The sequence below is a fragment of the Electrona antarctica genome, assembly GCF_951216825.1.
Source record: "Electrona antarctica genome assembly, chromosome: 21".
Taxonomy (NCBI): Eukaryota; Metazoa; Chordata; class Actinopteri; order Myctophiformes; family Myctophidae; genus Electrona; species Electrona antarctica.
Window position 1 is genome coordinate 22,976,982 of NC_136802.1, and position 24,523 is coordinate 23,001,504.

General features: G+C 42.4%; 1 protein-coding gene across 1 annotated transcript; it reads left to right on the forward strand.

The window, feature by feature from the left end:
• The first annotated feature begins 796 nt into the window (after positions 1–796).
• mmp14a (matrix metallopeptidase 14a (membrane-inserted)) lies at positions 797–23,908 on the forward strand. The gene is made up of 10 exons (XM_079490834.1): positions 797–1,221; positions 15,808–15,956; positions 16,303–16,425; positions 17,298–17,605; positions 17,872–18,033; positions 18,409–18,548; positions 18,771–18,909; positions 19,070–19,220; positions 20,192–20,307; positions 21,562–23,908. Exons 1-10 carry the CDS (start codon positions 1,120–1,122, stop codon positions 21,879–21,881), a joined length of 1,710 nt encoding a protein of 569 aa, XP_079346960.1. The 5' UTR covers positions 797–1,119; the 3' UTR covers positions 21,882–23,908.
• The last annotated feature ends 615 nt before the right edge of the window (positions 23,909–24,523 follow it).

A 24,523-nucleotide genomic window follows, 5' to 3' on the forward strand; every position in this document is an offset into this window, starting at 1 on the left:
CGGACCCGACCTCAAAATACATTTTCTGTTTAATAAATAGCTGGAGCGACATGGAGACTCCTACTGAACAAACACAATATCACTAATTTATCACGTTTTTTTAACCCTTTTTTAACCAAAGAAAATCACTTACCCTACTCTGGTCCATAACTCTAATGCCTTGGACCAGAGCTACCCTACCTTTACCTTTACCTTTACCTATTAGCTAATTTAATACACACATTTCTCAACTATATTCGCACGTGTCTCGTTTATGTTTGAATTATGAAGTCACGATGACAGTCATCGATTGGATTGTTATAAACTATATTTGCATTTATGTGAAATGGACAAATCTGTGTCACACAGCCAATCAGCCATTAAATGGCAGTGTGACACATTCGTTTAAAATTATGTTACAACCTATAGCTCTGGTCCATATAGCCTTACTGCAGTGCAAGCTCTTGCTGCCGTTGCAAATGCAACGCATTAGAGCTATGGATCAGAGCTAGTTACAACCTAATCTTAAACGAATGTGCTAATGTGTAACAAAAGCAACAACATCAAAGACAAAAACAACAACAACAATAATAATGTTATTATTTTATTATTTCCAGCTACTTTCATCCAAACCAAGGTCATTTTACAAATGATAGTAAAAAAATACGATCAAGACTTTGATATAGGCTATGGCGTCACATCTGGAGGGACGAGCAAATCTCTCTCTCTCTCTCTCTCTCTTTCTCTCTCTCTCTCTCTCTCTCTCTCTGACCACGTCCACATGCTCCAGATTCAGATTTCTCTATCAACAGAGTAAAGAAGTTGAAGACAAGTACTTGAACGGAGACAAAGGAAACACAACTATGAAGTTTTGACATCGGGGACGTTTATTTGGATTTTGCGACGTTGGTAGCCTACTGATTGAAGTAACTTCTCCAAAGGATTTTTTTTGTTGCGACCAAAACTGACCTGTGCGCAAAAGGTGTCCATGAACAGCACAGGTTTTTGGCATATATTCCGTAAATACTAACTATACACGGAATAAGGCCAAACATCTGGTTTTCAACCGATGGTGTCCCCATAAGGACCTTAAGGACCACAAAGTATTAGTTTTGGATAAATTGCAGATATATCATCACAATGCTGCCCCGGCTTGAGAAGGTGGCCCAGTTGCTCACGCTGGCGTGCAGTCTCTACTTTGGGATTACTTCTGCAATAACCGAAGACGTATTAAAAGCCGAGGTATGTATCTCTAAAACGGAATGTGATCACTGATTAGTCAAATGGTTATGTTATAACTGTTTGTGGTAGCTATAGGCCTAGGTGATGTATACAATCGACGTCTAGAAATATAGCCTACGGAATGATAAGCAAAGACATGTGTGATGATGAACTGTTTTAGATAATATGCAGATGCATTATTTTCTTCTTGAAAGATTATAAAACTTATATTCCTTTACAGGAAGTCTGAGTCTCATGATCTGCTAACTGGACTGGTGTTATTGTTAATATTGTGTTATGTTATAGGCCATAACCTTCTGTTTTTCAACAGCATCAAGAAATGAAACAAGACCACAAACTGCCTGTAACATGAGATGGTAGCCTTCTGAAGCCACAGAGAAATGCAATGATTGTAAACCTTTTGGCCTGGGGAGCAAAGAGGGAGTGGGGGGCAGCGCAAAGTTTTGAAAACTCAGCTGAGCTGAGCTGCTTTGTTCTGAGAAAATGGGGGTGGTGGGGTTTAGAGGGAATAGCTAATGGTTTTCATCTGCTGCAGACAGTAAACTGGGTAGAGGAGGGAGGAAGCTGCATGCAGCAAACTGGACATGACGGCCCCCTCTGGTAGACTAGTGGGCCACAGCACAGACACAGGCTGTGAAGCTCAGGCCTGGAGACACTAAACTACCTACTACCATCTAGCCTCTAACTAAACAACATGTTTACCATTAGTGTCCATGCAAAATGATTAGGTGTGTCAGCCAGTCTGCATACCCTATTTTATGTAATACCATTGTTCTGTAGGTGATAAATAAAAAATCCATGATGGGTGTCCGATGTTAATCTATACTGTTAAGGCAGTGTTATAGGCCAGGGCACGTTCAGTTGCACTGTAATGTTTTTCAAGATGTGTCTCTGATAACTAGTTGCTACAGTATTGATGACCAAGGGAGCTTGTCCTCTGTGAAAAAAGTCCTCTGTGTTCACTGAAGAAACATGTTGTGACTGTGAGCTTAGATCGGCTATTTTCACTAGTTTGGGGGTCCCGGGCAAACGTCTGATTTCTCTTTTGGGTCTCGAGCTAAAAAGTTTGGGAAGCACTGCATAGTGCATGTTAGACAGGATGCATGAGGGACCTTAGTCAGTGACCACAAACAGCTGGCGCCTGAGTCAGGCCAGACATGGTCTATCACTCAACTCAGAACCGAGAGAGAGATAGAGAGAAAGGGGAGGGGGGGAGGTAGACAACTTAAGAGTCCACAGAGGCAGGCCTCTCTGAGGAAAAGACTAGCAGAGTGATGGATGGCTGTAAACAAAATGCAAAAAAAGAAAATATGCAGCTGTGTTGATGCCGTGGCACGGTGGCATAAAATGTACAGCATCATTTTCAATACTATGTTATAACAGTAGGCAGCTATAGAACACAACTGCAAAAAGGCTGTTTGTTCACATGCTGAAGCAGAGTATGACATACAGTACCTGCCCTGCAGGTGATCAGATTGTAAGTCGAGGGCTCATGAAGGCTTGTGTCATTATGTACACACTTGTGGACAAGTGAGTCCATGCTAAACAGTGCTGACATAACAGGCACCAGACATAGCAGCCAGCCACGACGCAGTGAGGGCATTACCAATAATTACAGGTTCTGGATTACATCACCTGAGCGTTGTATGTGAAACCTATGATCAACGCCATGGTTTGCTTGTGTGTCTGTGGGAAAAGTAGACTAAACTGTAAAAGAATGGCGGCTTCCCGGGGAAAGTGTGTGAGCGAGCACTCTCAGCACAGACATGGGAGTGGATGGAGGGAGGAATGAAAGAGAGGGAGACAGATAGAATCTGTGTAACTGAGTGATGTAAATGTATTATTAGGGCTCAGATCCTCCAGCTAAAGACTCAAGACGTAGTGTTCCGTTTTGAGAAATGAGGAAGCAGAATCCAGAATGAGGAACTGAAATTAAGAAATTACGTGGTTTACCGGTATATTGTATCCACTGTGTAACAAAATGTCATGTGCCTGGTGGCTCAGACAGATCCTTGTAAGTGAGTGAGGAGTCGGACCCAGGTTCGATTTCAATCCCCATCTTGTCTTATCTCTCCTCTCTCTGGTTTAAATTGGTTTCCTGGGTATGTGAAAGCATAAAAGTAAAATAAAATAAAATCTAAAAACGTCACTTTGACAGCATAAGACCAATTAAGCTGTTGGTAATTCAGTAGACAAGCCCCACTAACGGGGGCATAAATACATTTCAAATTATACAAAAAAGTCACTATGCCTTTTAAGACAAACTAGTAACTGCAACAGTTTACATTTCCAATGTTCAACATCTGTTTTGACTCACAATTTTTGCATAGTCTACAAAATGGCTGGTTGTGAAGGAAGTGGGCAACAATGAAAACAAGTGGGTCTGAGACAGGATCTGGCTAATGCCTAATTTATACTTTGTCGTATGACGGCGACGTGCAGATCTATAAGCTAACGACAAGTTACATTTGTGATGTGAGTGCGTTGTTGTGAGCTTATGACAAAGGTATAAATCAGGCTTCAAAAGTTAATATTTTTCCCTAGAAAGAGTTGCACATCTGGAGTCTCATGTCTCGTGATCACAGTGCAGGGTCACACATTGAGGCAAACCCCATATGGATTCACTTCAGTACATCTTGACAGGAATGGTTGTGGTTGAAGCATCAAAGTGTGCTGAACATCTTTGTTCAACTCCGGTGCATGCTGCTCTGTTGATTACAAGCTGTCACTTTGAAACAATCAGCTGGACTCAACCTTAATGGGAAACCGGTGAACTTCAGAGGACAGACACCACAGATAGCATGCTTATCTATACTCCACAGAGAGGTCAACAAAGAGGAAATGTTTCCACCCAGCGTCTTGACTATAGAGGGGTTGTTTGCATTCTTAAGGCCACTCTGACCAAGCTCAGTATTTCTGGTCTCACACCGTATTAGTTGAGCCGCAAAGCGATTTGTAATTGTAACCACTTTCAAAGTTTCAACCTGGCAGCCTTATTTTGGTCATCATTATAGCGTGTCGCACCATGACATGGGATATGTATATTGACTATTTTGGTTTGACAAACTACATATGGCTGGTTAATCAATGTGTGTACTGTGTATGTATGTGACTGTCCGTATCATCATCAAACCACAAGGCCATGAAACTTAATGTATTAGATTTCTAGCTAAGTATTTGACATATGGTGCAATGTGGTGCTCAAAGGCATTGAGCCATGGCTTGACTATGCAGACCTCTAAGTCGCCCTTTTTTGTTTGAATTTGAATTAAGAAAAGAAAGAAAGAAAGCCAATAGAACTCAACTGATCCCAAATCTGTGCTTAAGACCCTGACCAGCATACTGAAAATATCACCACGGTCACAAACACATAATATTTTGACTGTGGTGGAATGACAATGATTGATTGTGAAGTGCCTATTGTGTATTATTTAAAGTGTAAATGCAGCCAAGTCATACTGTCTGTAACTACAGCCCTCATTGATTATGGCCACCAATTTCAAATATACAGAAATGATTAATAACATATATTTAATGGCGTGCGCAACACACATCTCTACATGCATGGCCCTGTAATGCTGCAGCGAAATACATGTTTACTTACAGTAGTTAGTGTGCACCTCAAGTACACTGCATGTCACACCAGTGGCAGTGACACCACACAGGATTTTTTCACTAGGACACAAATCCTGCGTCCTAGTCTGCTGCAGGGGCCAATTGCCACTCTAAATACATTACTGCAAGACCCTGAAAATATCAAGCTGCAAATAGTTTGGGTATTTTTTACCTAGCAAGGCCAGTAAAAATACTGTGCAGCGATTGCATAGTCGCTGAACCTGTTGATCGATCGTTATCGTGCCTGTTGATCAAAGTTATTGTGCATGGTCTGAAGTCTAACTGGGTCAAAGAAACGAAGGCAATGTGAGATTCAGTCACTCATGACCAGGATTCTCTGTTTTTTCCGTTGGCACAAGCCAAAGGGAAAAACTGAGTCAGTCTGTCTCTCTCAAATTTAAATTCAGTCATGCTTCTAAGTTCTATCCCCTCTCGTTTACCACTTCTCCACCTTCTAATGTCTTTACCTCTCTTTGCTCTCCATGCATGGAATCCTTTATCCATTCTCCTGTCCTGACTTCTTAAGTTCCTATCTGCTCTTTTCTTCCCAGAGTCTTTAATTATTTGCGAATGTTTTAAGATGCGGAAAAAAACATCCAGTTTATTTCTTTGCATAAAGAAATCCAGATTCACTATTAGAATGCTGTGGATTGTTCCAGCAGCCTGCTTGAAAGCATATATAATATGTCCATCCTCTCCTTTGTTTGACACTGCTGGATATGGTCATTCTGAAAACAGTATTTTTTAGGGGTGCTAGCCGCTCCTATGCCCAGCTTTGTGTGTTTGTGTGCAGAGCCATAGAGTAATACAGAGTTAAGACAACTCCGTTAACTTCATGGGGCCAGTCCAATGGCGGCTCTTCTACATAGACTTCTATTGGCGAATAGTGACAAAGGCCTGAACCGGAAGTTTACGGAATGCATTAGAGTATAGGCTTTACAGTGACAGTGAACCACGTGACCGGGCTGTTTTCTGCCCCCTCAATGTCGTCTTACTCTATGTCTCTGTTTGTGTGTACCCCATAGCAATGATTTGATTGGCTGAGCAATGTGTGTACCCCATAGCGATGATTTGATTGGCTGAGCACGGAATGTGCTCAGAAAGCCACAGAAATCTATAGCCAGCTTTCTGGGTCTGTGTGTACCACGGAATTGAGGATAAAAAGTGAGGACGGCAATTGTGATTGGCCGGAATGTGATGATGTATGATGATGAGAGACGCCTCTCACTTCACACAAATGTGATATTTTGTTTTCTAAGGCCTCATTTATAATTTGCTGAATTTCCGTACAACTGCGCCACTCGATGGGAATGACTGGTCCGTTCTTCGCCAAGCGATTATTATACGCATTTTTATAATAATAGATGCTCAAAACTACCATCAGCAAACACTAGACACACTAGTCACCTTAAACAGCATGCTGTTCCACTGAGTTATTTACTCTGGAAATAATGTCATCCTTCTCTTCTCACCACAGTGGGTATTATTGGACTGGGAAGTTTTTATTGTTCATAACAGTAACAGGAACCAGCGGATTGTGGTTTTTTTATAGTATATTTGTGTCTAGCTCATTGTCACGAGAGACTGACCAGACAGTACACATGTAAACAATGACAGCATCTGGTTTTCCCTTTGACATGGCACGATACAATGTAACATCTTTGTATAACCCTGGCCTGTGTTCACACAAAGTGACTGACAAAGGACAACAAGTGTCAAGCGACAAACAGCTGGAATTTCCAATGGTCGCGTGGGCTACAGCGACAGACAATCTGCCATGGCATGGCAGGTTGCCTGGTGACAGAACAGCAACTAGGCAACAAAAAGTTGAGAAAAGTTCAATTTCATGCAAATGAAATGAGCAGTGACAGAGTCGACCGACAGCCAATTAGAGGGCTGAAATATTTCCTATTGACACACGTTTGTTTTTTTTGTTTTTTAGATCACTCATCCCATTTCTGAGAGGCACTGGTTTTACAATATTCGTTACCTGCATGGATAGTCCCTCTGTTCCACAAAATGAATCATCAGCACAAAATTCTTATTTTGTTTATTCATACTGTAGCTGAAACTGCAATAGAATTATGTGTTTATAGCGTACAGGAGGAACCAACATGTCCTTTGACAGCAGGGACTAGTTCAAATAATGTCTCTGTATGGACGCTCCCGAATTACTGTTAACAAACTTTTAATCTACTGGTAGCTGTTGTAAATATGAAATTAATCAGTATTGAGAAACAATGTGCATCCCTCTCCGCTGTCTTGACGTTTATAGATGTATATGCTTCTGTTGACAATGGAGACTGCAAGCATTCATCATATTCAGTAGCATATTGGAATTGGCAAGCTCTTTTACAGTGCACTGCACACAGCTATTATGAAATTGTTCTCCCTTCCCAGTTTAATAGGGGAGCGTCAGCGTATATAGCCTACCTACCTGGTTCATCAGGCATATATTCCCTCAGCCCATTTTTACCTCAACCTTGACACTAACCCCAACCCTAACCTCCTCAACCCCAATCCCAACCCTTTGAGGGAGCATAGTTGTTAGTCCCTGAAATACGATACCAATGATTGTAGCCCTCTAAAGTTTAGAGTCTAATGTAAACTTTAGACTAGAGGAAGGTACAGTAGTAAGCCTAATTTACAGGGCGTGTCTTGCTGCAAAGTGATGTGTCACTTTGAAATTAGGCTGTGAGTGATCATCCTGATCCTCTGCAACATACATACAGAGTACCCACGTGCAGGTTGCACAACTTCACTGAACTGACCGTTTCCAGCACATTTGCATGACGCTGGCCCCGTCTGTACGTCTGTGCATTATACCATTGGACCACACGTCAGTCCACACACTGCACAGACCCAGGGGTCTGTTTACTAAAACAGCAGCCGTCTCGTGGGTCCAGCCAGTCCGTTGACCACACAGAGCTCTGCAGCTAAGCTACCTAGCTACACCGAGGCCAACAATACCGGCCATGTACAAGACAGGATAAATAGAACCTTTGACTGTGGCTGCCGGGGGGTTCCAGGGGGAGCAGTGCATGTCGGGATACCTGGCGTCCGAACGGTGGCGGGGGGAGGGATAACTTGGTAGGAGCGGCAGGGAAAAGCGAGGGGGCCTGACGGCAGAGGAGGGGAAACTTTTCATCCAGCGGAGCGGAGAGTGTTTTTATAGAGGCAGACGCGTCACCGCACCGGAGCCACAGCGAGCGCACACAAGGCTGCAGTCAGACGGGGGGATGGATGGGAAGGGAAGGAGGGGTGGTGGGAACAAGAACAGGCAGAGGAGGGAGAAAAGGAGAGAGCAAGAAGGAGAGAGACAGGTAGACACAGAGAGACAGAGTAAAAGTAATACAAATCTACTTTACATATCTACGAGTTTGTAGATATGGATTGGGTCAATTTTTACATTCTCAGTTATATTGACATGGCTGATTTAACTGTGCAGACACTGAGGCAGCAGGAGACCAGTAAAATGAAGTAGATGAGCAAATGTGGCCAGTGAAGTGTTAGTAGCGAAGGAGAAAGCAGGATTGAGTTACAGGTCAACTTGCTGCATAAATGAGCCTCTTTCTCCGCCTCTACACAGCTCATGTGTGCAGCGGGCGGCTCTGTGTACCCCCAGGTACGATGGCCATTACTGTACAGTGACTGTGTGTACCTACCTACCCAGGTACTCTGGCCATTGCTCTACAGTGGCTGTGTGTACCCAGGACAGGTACTATGACCTTGTGTTACTGGATAGTGGCTGCGTGTAGTGTGTACTCAGGTATAGTATTAGTACTATGAAAATGGGGCAGTGTGTAGTGTGTACCTAGGACAGGTATGTCTGACTGTACAGTGTATGTGTGCTCCCAGCCTCCCAGGTACTATATCATATCACCTGATATTACTGTACACAGTTACTAGAGTTCCATCTCCCCCTTTTCTCTTTCATACGCTCCATTCCTTCAAAAAAGGAGAATGAAAACCCAGGAAAAAGACTGACATCTCTGAGGTTTAAAGGATTGTAACGCAGGAATTCTGGGTAATTCCACTGACTTAATTTGTGGTTTAAATAAAAGAGGGGAAATGGAGACACCCAGTGTCTGAGTATGGTTCACAGATACTGTACATACACAAATATGGAAACACATTCATGTAGGGCTTGCGTCTGCATAGCAAGCAGAACTCCATCAGGCGGATAGTGGGGAAAAAGATGTGTTTCCACCTTGAATGCAGATGTAAGGGCAGCTCTCCAAGCAAAAGTAAATTGCTGCGTCTGTTTCCGACAGTCCATCTTAAGGTCACCAGCACGAGGCAGTGGAGAATCCGGGCTAGTCTCCCATTTCAAAAGGAAAGATCAGCTTCTGATGGCTTTGGTTGACATGGAAGACCGCAGGTTTGAACTCGAGGTTCCCTGCTTGACTCCTCTAATATTACAAAGTGCGAGCTCAAGAGATTGAGATCAAAATTGAACATTCAGTAATCAGTAAGTCTGATGTTGTTTAAAGTTGTACAGTTGTCTATTGAGATGACAGCATTATATAGACAGAGTTCTGGGTCTCATCTCTCCTCACAACCAAGTCATGTCACTCACTCACACACAGATACTCACACAATGTGCGGTGACCCCCCTCATATCACAGGAATAAAATAATTCCATCATATTCATTATTCACTTCACCTGAACCCATTTGGATTGGATGTACACACCAGTTCACCTTTTTCCCACCTATGTCTCTGTACCAATGAAGACTGACCACAAATGTTCCGTGCTCATCACCAGTGGCCAAGCAAAGAGGAACCTTAACATGTTCTTTGCTTCAAGCTACAGGAAGCCCAGAGGATTGTGTGGTGCTTATTGTGAAATCAGAGGAACTGTGGCAACATTGATTTCAAATCAATGTTGCCACAGTTCCTCAAATTGTGATAATTCAATTTAGACCTTCATTTTAAAATTACATATAGAATAGAGGGTATGCACATGCTTAAAGTGAATGGCACATCGAGTGGCAAAGCAACATGCAAAGTGAGTTTAACATTGTTTAACGTTGTTTAATGCAATCAGATAGGACTTTTATGTTTGGATGCATGGGTTGTCAAGGCCTGAAAGTAGTTTTTTGCCACTCAGTAGGCATTCCTGCATAACTTCCGGGTTTGATGATGATGTCACGCGCATACCCTCTATAGAACATTTGGAATATGATTAGATTATGGATGACAGCAGAATGAGCAGAGTGGGAATAATGTGTGTTGGTGAGTGCCCTTTTTTCGTTTTTCTTTTGCTTGCTTGTGTTGTTTCCAGTCCACTCCTGCACTCAGTTTGCAATCCATTGCTGACTTCTCTCAATTTTGTCACCGGTGTACAGCAATAGGCTGCATGTATGTATGCATTCATGTTTGCTCAGGGTATTAAAATCATATGCATTATTACAATAACATATCAATTTAAATGTATCAACTTATTAAAAAGGCCTATACAGGTTTGTGACAAAAATACAGTATAGCCCATTTTCAAGTTCCAGAAACCCTAAAAGGGTTCTCATTCATCACAGGATAAAACCCACCACCTAAACTTAATCCATGCATTTGAAAATAAATGAAATATATGTCCATTAAATTGCATTAATGAGATACAGTATTTTAGGCTGTAGCGCTTAGCATGGTGGTAGACATGGCATGGAGAAAGTTGTTAAAGCTGCCAATAGTTATGGCTTATGGAATAACACAAAACACATAAAGGACCTTCTCACCCTGTACAGTACAAAAGGGACAGTGGGTCTTCAACTATCAGGTACTATAGGATCTTAACATTAGATAATGATGACGTAAGGTAGCCTGAGTGACCTGCTGCCATCCACAACATATTCTCGCTCTCAGGTCGTACGTGACGAGTTGGTGCAACATCTGACCACGGGTTCCCCTTTCACGTCATTTTTCAGTATAGCCCAATAGGTTGATGTGTCTGCTATGAAACATTTAAAACCATCAACGGAACAAGTGGACATGCCAAGCGGTGCGAAGTAAGCTGCCAACTCGCACCGTTGAAGTCGCATAGCGATAAGTTGCATATTGCATACCGTAAATCATCGTAAGAGGACCCCCTCTAAAACGAGATGATACATCGCAAGGGGCTATCCTCTAAAGGAAATTTCAATATATCACATCCTCATCAACATGCGATACGATGGGAAGTCCCATCACATCAAACGGGTGCTCCATGGTCAAATCCACCCGGTTGACGCAACAGGTGTGAGAATGAGTTGGCCATATGCCACAACAACCAATTGTTATACAGTATTGACCAGGGGCCCTGGGCGGGCCAACTCTGGGCAAGCAGAAACTACACCAAATATTTTGCCTTTTGTGTGCAGAGGCAATTGTTGAGGGTGTTGGGAAACAAGAAGTCACTTCTGACTATCTCGATTTGAATGAGCCTTTGTAGTCTTTTATTGCTCTGGGGGGCTCCAGTTACTTGCCTACTTCATAAAATGGGCTCTGGAACAGTGAGTATCAGTTTAGCCCAATATTCTAGAGGGCCCCCGTGACTTTTGGGCCCCAGGGCCAAGGCCTGACATGCACATTCAGGGATCCAGCTCGGGAATTAATATGCTTTTGCGTATCCAAATTATTTCGGTTTCGTTGTTTAGTCAATTTGGCATTGGTTGTGCAAGCACAAAATGCTGAGCTCCCACAAATGCACGCACACAAACATATTTGTCTTTGTTTCTTTTGACCATATTCTCTCTCCGTCACACGCAGAGTCAGAGACATGTTTTAACAAGCACTGTACTGTCAGTAAACCGTCATACTCCCACATTCTCGCATCCTGATTCCTGACAAACACACAGGTTCACACAAGTAGCCTAGCCCCTCCTTCTGTTGACTCACCAGTATGGTGAACCATTAACTAACACTTCTCAGTTGGTCACTATGTTGTTGCTTCCAGAGAAGAGGGGGAAACACTTATATAGGCAACCTACAAGCTCGCAATGTATCACGGATACGACATGTAATGAGCAGAACGTAAAAGATAAGGGCAGAGGGTAAAAGAGAAAGACAATGATGCATCGTCCATAAAACCTCTACCATGATAGCTTTGGACACTGTATCATCATGTTTTATTGAGATGAATGTACAGTATGTTATAAATTCCTGTAAGTATCCAGGGATGATTAGACTTAAAGGGATATTTCACTTTCAAAAAAACTTTTGGTCATTTTATCGTCTGCTTATGTGAACACCCCAGACAGTTTTTAAGTTGCTCGATTCAGTATTTAAATATTTGACATTCATTTTAGCTGCCCCGCCCACTTCCTATACAAACCCATTGTAACTTCAAACTCTGACCTGTTTTCTGGTGACTGATATTGTCTTTCTAATACAGGGGCCGTGTTTTTTCATTTACTGTTTTCATTTATTTTTTATATATTTTTTTATTCTTTAGTCTCCTCAGTCGTGCAGCAGAGTCCTCCACATTTTCCCTCAAGTATTAGGAGGGCTGTATCAGTCACCAGAAAAAAAGACAAGTGTTTTCGATGAATCTATTATGGTTAAAATGGAGTTTGAAGTTACAATGGGTTTGTATAGATACAGAATCGAGCAACTTAAAAACTGTCTGGGGTGTTACATAAGCCTGAGTAGACGATATAATGACCAAAAGGTTTTTTTTAAATCCCTTTAATTGGTACTAAATCACGGTAAAGCTTTTATGGTGCATCATCGTCTAACATCTTTCTCTTTTAACTTCTGCCTGAGTTCAAAGACTACAAGGTCAGTCAGTGTATAACAAGAAATTATCACATAGTGATATTTGTCAGGTGAAAGAAGCGCTGTCTCCGTTGTGTTCTCCCCCCATATTAGTATGATTATTATTTTAGGTCGCATTCTCACCTCTAATTCGATAGACTCGATGCGAATGGGCGGAGAACTTGCATCATTCCTGCATATTTAATTTGCTGCGTTTGCCTTCACACTGTGCTGTCATCCGCAGCAATTGGAAACGCAGCAGGGAACTTTATCAATGTGTTCAATTCATAAACTACACAGTGAAATCTATGGTGTTAAAATTATACTTCGAGTAATAGTTACATAAAATTACAGTAACGTCACTAATGTGGATGCAGTCTTTTGGGGACTGGACGTCTCTCGTCTCTCTCTCTCTCTATCTTACTGTGTGTGTGTGTGTGTGTGTGTGTGTGTGTGTGTGTGTGTGTGTGTGTGTGTGTGTGTGTGTGTGTGTGTGTGTGTGTGTGTGTGTGTGTGTGTGTGTGTGTGTGTGTGTGTGTGTGTGTGTGTGTGTGTGTGTGTGTGTGTGTGTGTGTGTGTGTGTGTGTGTGTGTGTGTGTGTGTGTGTGTGTGTGTGTGTGTGTGTGTAAACTATGGAATGCACTCCCAACCTTCCACCGTAGTCTGAAAACCCACCTCTTCAGACTCCATCATGGCCCGTATAGCACTTGCCCTAGCCCCGACATTTTCCCCCACACACAGTGACAGCAGTGACAGTGACAGCACTCCATGTTTACGCACAAACAGACTGATTATTCTGTACATTGCAGTGTTTTTATGTGTTTCCTTAAGCAATTGAGTAATGTAATTGTACTAGCCTACTCGTCCTCATTTCAATGAGGGCTTCAGTCTCCTCATTCGGCCACGTCTATTCATGGACATAATTTGCGCTGCGTAAATGATGCCCTCTCCGTCTCCAACTGTCATTCATCCGCCACATTGTTTGCTTCATTTCCTTAATTTGATGCGATTGCATTCACACCTGCAGTGAATCAGTGAGTCAGGTGCGATTGGAAGCGAAGCGAAACCCCCGTTTTTTGGCGAAGTAGAATGTGGTTCGTTGATAGGACTCGAATGAGGCTTCAGACCTGCCAAATGAAGCGCACTTTCCGACAATGTGCAGCAGGATTCGTTTTAATCGCAGTCAAGCTTTCTGGTGTGAATATGACCGTAGTAACGTGTATGTTTGTGTGTCACAACCTCGCACCTCGGGCCGTTGTTTGTGTTCGTTTCCGACGTTCTGTGCGTGGTTCAGTGTTTTGTTGTGTTTTTCCTGTGTCCAGCTCATAACATTAGCAGCTCTTTTCGCTTCGAGGCTGTGGTGGTAAAGCTTGCTCGCTGTGGTGCGGAAATGATATGCAGCCCTTTCGCGGTGCGTGTGGCATAGTTTAGGAAGCAGGCAATCATACTACACTCTCATTGGCTTAGGCAGCGTGTGTGGCAGCCAATCAGGACAGGATCAGGCATTCAGTATGACTAGATGGTGACTATGACTAGGTTGTCTACATTTCATGAGCTTTCATTAGTCAGGTTTCACCTGACAAAAAAAGTGTCTGTTTAGTTACCTAGAACAGTGCCTTATAGGCCAGTCAATCTAAGCTAAAAAGGGGCGTGCCCCAAAATAAATTGCAATAGTAATAATTCAAGTTTTTATCGGCCATAGCCACTTGCCCTTAATGTGCCCAAATGTGCTGACCCAAGGAGGACCCAATGAGTGTTTTTCGTGCAAAACTAATGCTCGCAATGAATTCAGAATCATGAATAACCCCTAGTTTGACACGTTAAATGCTACTTAAAGCTTAATTAAAATTTGACATTTTTGCCTTATATGGGATGTTAATGGTACCCAACTTTCAACCCTTGAATTTACCATGATCCAAAATTTATATAATTCACAATTTTTAATATGTTATTTGGATGACCCTAAGGATCATAAAAAACCTTGAATGATTACTATTGCAACTTCTTTTGGGACAAATCTTAGATTGTGATTAGCTCTATTATTAACTTCAAGTCTTCCATAAAGAGCTGTCTGAATAGCAGCTGGACCTAATCATAATTAGATGTAGCAGGTTCCACCAATATGTTTTTTGTTATTTTAGTTGTATTGTTGGGAATTGTTTGTAGGCCTATATCTTTTATGTACAGTATTTGGTTTGGGGTCATTATGACAAAAGGTGTGATGCTACAGATCCAATATGCAATAATTTATTTGAGAAGATAAGAATGTTTAATGTTTGTATTACGCTTACATTATTTACAGTAGGGTGATTCAAATATCGAATTGCCTGGTTGTTGACTGAAATTATACCTCTGTTGATTTGAAGCCCCTTGGAGGAGGTTACTTTGGAAAATCAAATAGTTCATGTCATGTAGCCTACATGCTTGTGCAATTCATAATTATACTATACAGTGTAATTTACAGCAATGTTTACATGTATGAGCAGTATATTTTTACCTTGTGATTATCTTTAGATAATATTATGGCCTACTGTTCAATCTGGAAGTGTGATTGTCATACTGGTTTCAACTGCCATGTGAAGATACGTTTGTTGGGGGTATGAGCAGCATTTATATCAGTGGTTCCCAAACATCTTTAGCTCAAGACCCAAAAGAGAAATTGCATTTGCCCGGAAGCCAAACTACTTGAAACTAGTGAAAATAGCAGATCTACAAGATCACAACGTGTCGATTGTATTTATGAAATACGTGAAATGTTGTAATTGTTTTTGAATTGATGAAACATTGTGATTTTTTTTGTTTAAACTTTATGAAATGTTTTGAAATCTTTTATTTATTTATTTTATGTAGGAAACAAAAAAGGGGTGTATTTACTCGTGACCCATAAAATTTGGTTCACGACCCAAACATGGGTCCCAACCCATTGTTTGGGAAACACAGGAAAACACTCGCCTGAAACCAACATGTTTTGATTCAGTGTCAGTGAACCTCTTGGGAGTGTAAACAAAACCAGCCCCGGTCAAACGATAGCAGGAAACGCTGCACTGCTGTGGAAGTGTTTTTGTTTACATGATGTAATCTGTATTCTGTAGTTAGATTATTTGTCTGGTGCAGCAGAAATATAGGTGTGCCGGCAGCACAGACTGGATGATCATGGCATCAAATGGCTTTCTAACTCCCCATTCTCTACATGAAAAGGTCTGATCTTTCTATCCTTCTCTCTGTCCCTCCTTTATCCAGACATGGCTACAGAAATTTGGCTACCTGTCTCCTGGTGATGTTCGTGCCCAGGCCATCCGCTCGCCCCAATCCATTACTGCGGCGATAACAGCTATGCAGAGGTTTTATGGCCTTACGGTCACAGGTTCCGTAGATGCCAACACAATAGAGTGAGTAAAGCCCATGCTTCTTTGTCCAGTGGGTAAAGGGTTCGAACAATAAATCTCACTAGTGAGGAATGTGAGCTTTGACTGAGTGAAGTTAAATTAAGACCAGCCAAAGACAACAACCCTACATTTTGGACCATTGAGTGAACAACACACACGTTTTTGTTTTACTATTAAAAAAACTAACGTTTAAAAATATGAAAATTGACGATCTACATCGACACGTTGTGAGCTTGTAGATCAGATATTATATTATAGATATTTGAAACCATTTTGAATGTTTTTTCAAAATAGTAAAAAACGCCAAAAAGGTTAAGGCATATACCTAAGTGTCTTTTGCTGCTTCCAGGGCGATGAGTCGGCCGCGGTGTGGTGTGCCAGATAAGTTTGGCGCGGAGCTGAAGAGCAATCTGAGGAGGAAACGTTACGCCATCCAGGGTCTGAAGTGGGACAAGAGCGAGGTCACCTTCAGGTCAGAACACACCCTAGTACATCAACGCCATTATGATTTGCTCAAATGAATCAGAATTATTATTGTGTCAGTAAATCATCCCTTTTATCTGAAAATGCAAAACAAGATGCGGTCCAATAACAGCAAGCCTTTCCTGTGCAATCTGTAGCTACTAGCTTTGGAGTATGGATGGATAGAAAGTTACTATGTGGGCTGTTTGTGAACAACATCATGAAGTTATGTCAGTCTTGCCCAAATAGGGGGCTGAGGACATACATACATTACTAGCCAGAGGGCCTTAGCCTGGAGGGACCGTGTGTCTGGTTCACAAAATAACACATGCTTGATGTTGACGGATTTGGAAAAATGTCAGGAAATGACTTCCTCGGCCAGCGTACACACATAAACATTGGGTGGACATGTACACAGTACTGTACATAGCCTACACCGTACACGGACAAATGCTCTTCTAGATGGTTCTTCCCCTTAGGTGCCACACCGTAAAACCCCTTGAATTTACAGTACATGGATTCCAAGCTTAGATAATGACACTTGTACTTGAATACCATTTCTTTCTCCCCTTTTTAAGCAGCACATGCTTTATTTAGAGGGAAGATATGCCTAATTTATGCTGTGTCGTATGATGGTGTGCCACGCCGTAAAAGCTATAAACTGTGAGCTTGTCGGCTATTCTTGGTCCACGACACTGTCATAAGACAAAAGTATAAATCGGTCTGCAGGAGGAGAGGAAGGGCAGGGAGGGGGAAAGACATGCAACCAGCCGCAATCGAACTAGGAACGTTGCAATTATGTGGTCGACACACTATCTGGTCAAAACTTTATATCCTTGCCTCCTTGGCTCTAATTCTAATTCTCTCCACTCTCTGCAACAGCATACAGAACTACACGCCCAAGGTCGGGGAGCGTGGCACGTTCGAAGCCATCCGCAAGGCCTTCAAGGTATGGGAGGTCATGATTCCTCTCACCTTCAGAGAGATACCCTACAGCCACATCAGGGACGACGTGGATAAGTTTGCCGACATCATGCTCTCCTTTTCAGAGGGCTTCCACGGCGACAGCACACCGTTCGATGGCGAGGGTGGTTTTCTGGCTCACGCGTACTTCCCTGGCAATGGCATAGGGGGCGACACCCACTTTGACCTTGCTGAACCCTGGACCACTGGAGCAGTCGACCAGGGGGGTAAGAAAAGGGACAGATCGGGGAGTGTCGGGGGATATGAAAGTATTAAGGGCTCTCAGATGACAGGTACAAATAGGAGGCAAGGCGTGTGAGTTTTCACTGCGTGGTTTGAAGTCTGTAATTGTTGTAATCATACCGTTAGCCGTGCGATGTGTCTAGACATTGGTTTGCAGGTTTAGGTTGCCTCTAATGTGCTGCAATTTCCTCCTGCCGTCTCTGACTGTCTCCATGTCTATCTGTATTTCTTTCTGGCTCTCTTTCTTTAGGTAATGACGTGTTCCTCGTTGCTGTACATGAACTGGGCCATGCCTTGGGTCTGGAGCACTCCAACAACCCCTCAGCCATCATGGCCCCTTTCTACCAGTGGATGGACACTGAAAACTTCCAGCTCCCAGAGGACGACCGTAGAGGCATCCAGGCCATCTACGGTGGGTCATTCTCCCAGATGATTGTAGAATGTTATTATGGCGAACAAACTCTGAATGTCTGCGGGCACGTTCCTTCACCACGGCAAACAGTGGTATGTCCCGTTGTGGCTAAGCCTCTGGAATGCCATTCGGATATTGAAGCCGTAACAAACTCCCCAACAGGGTCCGTGCTCAGCTAAACCGCACGCAGAATCTCACATGCTTATTTTTCACGTTACTTTCATTGTACTGTGTTGTTGTTTTATCCCAAACAAACATGACACTGACAAACTCAGCATAGCAGTGATGCATTTTGAAATACGCCTTGTGGTTCTGAGTTATGAGAAATGTGTCTCATGTGTCTCATCCTATCCCTTCCCTCAATGTCTCCCTCAGGCACAAAGTCGGGAGCCCCTCCACCTCCCCCGCGGCCCACCAAGCCCTCAGTCCCAGACAGGCCCGACCATGGCCCAGACATCTGTGAGGGACACTTCGATACCATTGCTATCCTCAGAGGGGAGATGTTTGTCTTCAAGGTAAGCAATATGATCTCCACACACAGGTCACTGTAACAACAACACTTTTACATTCTGGAATAAATTGTGATGAGGTTTTTGCAAATATAGTATGTTAGGAATTATTTCAAAAGCTAACTTATTGAAAACTGACAGATGATTGTGTGTGTGTGTGTGTGTGTGTGTGTGTGTGTGTGTGTGTGTGTGTGGGCGCGTGCATGCGTGCGTGTTGGTTTTTAACAGGACAAGTGGCTATGGCGTGTACGCAACAACAAGGTTCTCCCAGGATACCCCATGCCCATTGGTCACTTCTGGAGAGGTCTGCCTTCCAACATCAATGCAGCCTATGAGAGGGATGATGGAAAGTTTATCTTCTTCAAGGGTAGGGAGTACTATTGGAACCAGATTTAGGATCATTACATCATTGCTGGCAAGAGATGGAAGTAGCATGTTACTATTAACATCTGGTCCTCTCTCTGATTTCTTCTCCTCTCCATCTCTCTTTCCACTATCGAATGCTGCTCTTGTTCTCCTCTCTCCAGGTGACAAGTATTGGGCATTTACTGAGTCAACTATAGAGAAGGATTCTCCCAAGACCCTGAGGGAACTGGGCACAGGTGTACCAAAAGACAAGATGGACGCTGCTCTCTTCTATACCCCTACAGGACAGACCTACTTCTTCAGAGGCAACAAGTGAGTCCATCGTATATATCCTTTATATTCAGGCTCTGGCACTAATTTAACCAAAACTTGAGTTCACAAACCTTATACAAAGCTATCGCCAACTTGGTCCAGGTAAACTAGACTTGGAACAATGTGTTTCTTTCCCCTCTTGTATTGTATTCACCTGTCTGATCCTGTTTCGGCTGTTAGGCTGATTCTTGCTAATAAGATTTACAGGTGATACATTTTTGTAAATATCTGTGTAGGGGTGCCCAAAAGGTAGATTGTGATCTACCAGTAGACCACAAAGGCTGTGCAGATAGACCAGGGGTTCTCAACGTTTTTGGCTGGGGACCCCCGGAAATGCTTTGGCCATGTCTCGCGACGTCAGAGCTTGAAAATAAATATTCCGATCTCTAGGTCTCGTCTTCATTTTCTATTACATAGTGGTTGTTGCAGGTCCCTGAACTATAATACTAATACTTCACCATAATCATGGCCTAGAACCGAAAAATATGCCACTGTATATGATCCGTCTCACAAACGCAATGCGGATACCAGTTGTGTGCACCTCCAAGACAATGGTGGAGTTGGCCATGCCCCAGTTACCTGTATGTTTGTCTCAAAGAATGGTAGCAGATGGTTGATGAGATGTTCAGATGGCTCATGAGAGGTTTGCATTCCTGTTGCAATGCATGCTGATGGTATCTCTCTTTTGTTTATTGGTGACTAGTTATCCTAGCCTTATCTTGTTGTATTTCTTTCCATGCTTATCTACTGCAAGATATACTGTAAATATAGTGTCCCCCATCCAATGTCTTAAGAGTCACATTCCTTCCTTTGTATCCTTTAGTCCATCTCAAATTGAACAACATCCACCCTGGAACATTATGCCCACACTGCCCACGCACATTCTTTTCGTGACAACACACCTGAATAATGTATTTCCCCTCAAATGCTTTGCTTTTGTCAATAAAGCTCCTTCTTTTTGGTACTTGCAGGTACTTCCGTTTCAATGAGAAGACTCGTACAGTGGACAAAGACTATCCCAAGCCCATCAGCATGTGGAACGGTGCACCAGACAACATCAAAGCGGCCATCATGAGTGAAGATGGATGTAAGTGTTCTTCTCAATCTTCCAACAGATTATTTGCTAAATGTTTTGTTATGTAAATATGCAGTTTGTCTAAAGCCCAAAACACACCAATGGGTCCAGAGTCCAGACGCAACGACACAGTTTTAGTGTTCGTCCCAGAGGTGTGACATGTCCTGGTGCACGTCAGCGCGTGGTGGCGCATGTCGACGCTAAGTGATTCAATTGGTTAAATTCAATGGTTGCTTGCATCTACATGCGTCTTCATGAGTATACTCGCAACCGTTTGGTTGCAAGGAGTTGCATGGCAACCCATTGGTGTGGTTTGGGCTTTAAACCCAGCAGTGAGTTCCCAACAGATTTCCACTGCTTAGAGTTTAAAATCAATGTCAATCGTGAAGCTGTTATGTGGTTGTAGAAATTAAAAATCACACCGGTGTGAAGTGCAGCCTCACTCCCAATCTTCCGCCGTAGTCTAAAAACCCACCTCTTCAGACTCCACCATGGCCCGTAGCACTTGCCCTAGCCTAGCCCCTTAGATAGCACATTATGTAGACTTAGATAGTATTTTAAACAGACTTATAGCTTGTTACGTAGACAGCTCTAGAATTGCATTTTATGTAGTCATAGCACTTTATAGTACACATGTATAATATATTATATAGTATAGTATGTATAGTTTACATAGATACTCTACACTGTTACGTTCTTAGTTTATGCATGATTCATGATAACTACTTTTTATATATGTGATGTATGCCATGCTTTTGTTATTGCTTAATGTAAATCGCTCTGGATTAAGAGCGTCTGCTAAATGCCTAAATTGTAAATTGTGAGGGGCGCTCTTATCATTTTACAACATCAATTACAACATAATGTTTGTTTAAGTGCTAATGTTTGTTTTAGTCCTCAAAACAAACATTACATTTCTCTTTATTGTCTATGGCCTTTTCTTAAACAAGCATCCTTGAAAGACACACATTAAAGCTGTATATAGGAGGGGCTAGCGCCCCTCAAAAATACTGTTGTTTTGTGGAGATTAACTCATTGAAAATATTATTATCATTATTAATAATAATAATTTATTCAACCCCCAATGCACAAAATCCATTGGATATTTGTGGTGAAAGCTGCATGCTGGGTTGGCACTCGGCAGACATAAAAACATCATCACTGTAGCACTCTGTTGTCTTACTAGAATACAATGTCATCGTGTTTCCCGAGTGGGCCTCCATTTAAAAATGACATAATCAACACCGTCTCTATCGTTCACTCCAGCCTATACCTACTTCTACAAAGCCAACAAGTACTGGAAGTTCAACAACCAGTACATGAAGGTAGAGGCCGGCTACCCCAAGTCAGTGCTCAGCGACTGGATGGGCTGTGACAGCGAGGAGCCCAAGAAGGGCCGAGAGGAGGAAGTGATCATCATCGAGGTTGACGAATCAGAGGGCGGCGCAGGCCCGGCGGCCGTTGTGATTCCCCTGCTGCTATTGGTGCTTGTGGTCGTCACTCTGGGAGCGCTGTTGTTCTTCAGAAAGTACGGTACGCCTCGACGCCTCCTCTACTGCCAGAGATCTCTGCTGGACAAGGTGTAGACAAAATGGCAGGGGACTGACAGACTGCCAATAGACGGACAGAAAGAAAGCAAGAAAGAGAAAGAGACACAGACAGCCAGAAAGGCCACTGGATGAAGTGGATGAAAGCCTGGGAGGGGATGGAATGAAGGTGGAGGAGGGTGTGGTTGGAAAAAGAGCCTACATCTGACAACCAGTAAAGCGAGAGAAGCACCGGGGAATGGAAGGAGGATGTTGACCAATCAGGGCATGGGTGGTTTATATTATACCACAGAAGGGAAAGTTGGACTAAAAGCGGAATCAGGAAATGTGTATTTGTATGTTAACATGTTACATGTAATTGCTCCGTGTTCTGAGATTAGAGACAGACCCGCTCACATGCAGACAGGAAAGAATTGTCAGTGTCGACAAGATGACTTGACATCCATCTGTTAGGAATCTTGTCTTTGGTCCGTCCCTCCTCTGCTCTCTTCCCTCCCTAGATTTAAAAAGAAACTAAAAAATCTTATCTTAACTTGACGACTCCAGCTGAACTGCTGCCTGACATGTATTTTCATTCCCATAAAGTTTCATTTTGTTTTCTCTGCCTGAGTAACAGATTTGCTCTGAACATTATTATGTCCTACGAGGGGTTTTCGCTATAAAGTCCATTGTCTCAATATAACTTTCTTGCTGAAATTGATTGTTTCCAGATGGGCTTTTGCTCTGAAACCCATTGTCTCAATAGGAGATTGGCTCTGTACCTTAGCTATGGAAATCTCCAATATCTCCTTCTCCCTTTTACCACTAAGAGGTTTCCCATCCCCTATTTCCTTATAAGTGTTCACTTCTCACAGGTACTTGGACAGTGGTCCTGCGTTCAAGCAATATTCCTGACCTTTGTGGAGTACTGGATGGGGTTGAATATAATACACGCCGCTTACATACAGTGTTGGCACACAGGCACAGACAGGGGTACATTTACCAAATGCCTCTTGTTTAAAGTATTGATGGTGGAACTTCCCATGGCAAGTACTTTTCAGGGTAGGGCAGAGTGAATTTGTCCACAGTCAGCAGTCACAGTGATCGAAATGCACCTCCAACCCTCCACCTCAGCTTAAACGTGTCAAATAATGAAGATGACCTCTGTGGTACCAAATATGGTATATTTTCTAAAGGTATTTTCCACCCTGATATCTGTGCAACTACATAACTGCATCTTAAATCTTTCAGACTTGGAGGGAGAGCAGTCCTTCAGTCAGTGTAAACAGTCAGTTGATAGGGGAATAAAGAGCTCACAAATCGAAGATTCTTTTTTTTTTTTTTTTTACACAACTCCGTTGCATTCGTTATCAATCAACCAAGAAATACAGGGCTGCTTATACAAATGTTTTATTACCTGCGGTACAGTCTCAAACAATAATGTCCAATTCTGTTTTTTTTTGTTTTGTTATTATCAATGCTATGAATAATTATTATTGTTATTATAACTATGGTTATTGTTATTGTTGTTCTCTTGGTAAAGTTATATTGACCTTATTTGTTGTTGTACATTGTCATTTGGAGTCCTGCTGGACAGAGGCATGCTGTGACAATGACGGAAATGAAACGCAGTTTACATTCAAGCCTGATTTATACTTGGTAGCGCATCATGTCTCACACCGAAAATAGCAGATGAGCTTGTAGATTGGCTGTTTTACTTGCGAGACACTGGCATGCAACAAAGTATAAATCAGGGTGTGTGTTGGATTGGATTGCCGTTAAGAGACGGTCTGACGAGTTTGAGACATTTCCCTTTGTTCTGAAAAACCTTGATGTTTTTTTCCCATTGGTTGGCGCAGAATGACAAACAATGCTATTTATATGAACTATGATTCTGATGGTGCTTAATGTTCATTTTGTCTTACAGGAATAAATCACAACATAGCTGAATTGATTTACTTAATAACAATGATAATGGTAATGATATTTATAATGATGATATCAATAAATGGGAATGAGATATTTTCTCTGTTTTCACTTTTGTATTTCATCAGATAAAATGGAATAAAGGTATTTTCTACAATGTGTCACGCACTCGCTCCACTGCTTTTGAATTTAGTTTTCCACAGCATCTGAACACAACACACAAAAACGTAGGTCAGGATTTAGAAGCCTTTTTTTTTTTTTTAGAATCGGCCTCATGTCTAACTGGGTTAACACTTATACACTAATATACGCATATATATCAAGCTACAAGCAGTACATTTTTACACTTTGAAGGGTTTTACTAAAGCCGGATTTATACTTCTTGTACAACAGTATAAATCTTGATTTGATGGTGTTTGGGGAGGGCACAGATGGAGCCGTGTGGGTAGTACTGGGTACAGTTGGACTGTAGCCATTTTGGACCCACTGCCAGCAGCCATGTGTCCAGCAGAGAGGTGGAAAAAATGATGAAATGGTCACGTTCCTGTGAATTGTGCTCCAACTGAGCTCTGTTAACTACATCTGGAATTCTTGAAGCGTCTACGCTCTCCAGCCTGGCCCAGCAGGAGTGTGTGTGTATGTGTGTGTTTAACAGGGAAAGAGATGAAGAATGAACTATGAGAGAATTAAGAGAAATGAGAGGGGACGTAAAAAAAATGCAGGGATTTTTCCTTCTCAACATTTCTAACCAGAAATCTTTCTTTTTTTCCCCCACT

What these genes read in the sequence shown, in the direction of transcription:
- mmp14a (XM_079490834.1), top strand. Translation starts at nt 1,120, where the DNA reads ATGCTGCCCCGGCTTGAGAAGGTGGCCCAGTTGCTCACGCTGGCGTGC. An exon ending in TGGAGCAGTCGACCAGGGGG is followed by an intron (nt 17,606 to 17,871) that starts GTAAGAAAAGGG and finishes CTCTTTCTTTAG; the next exon opens with GTAATGACGTGTTCCTCGTT. An exon ending in AAAGTTTATCTTCTTCAAGG is followed by an intron (nt 18,910 to 19,069) that starts GTAGGGAGTACT and finishes TCCTCTCTCCAG; the next exon opens with GTGACAAGTATTGGGCATTT.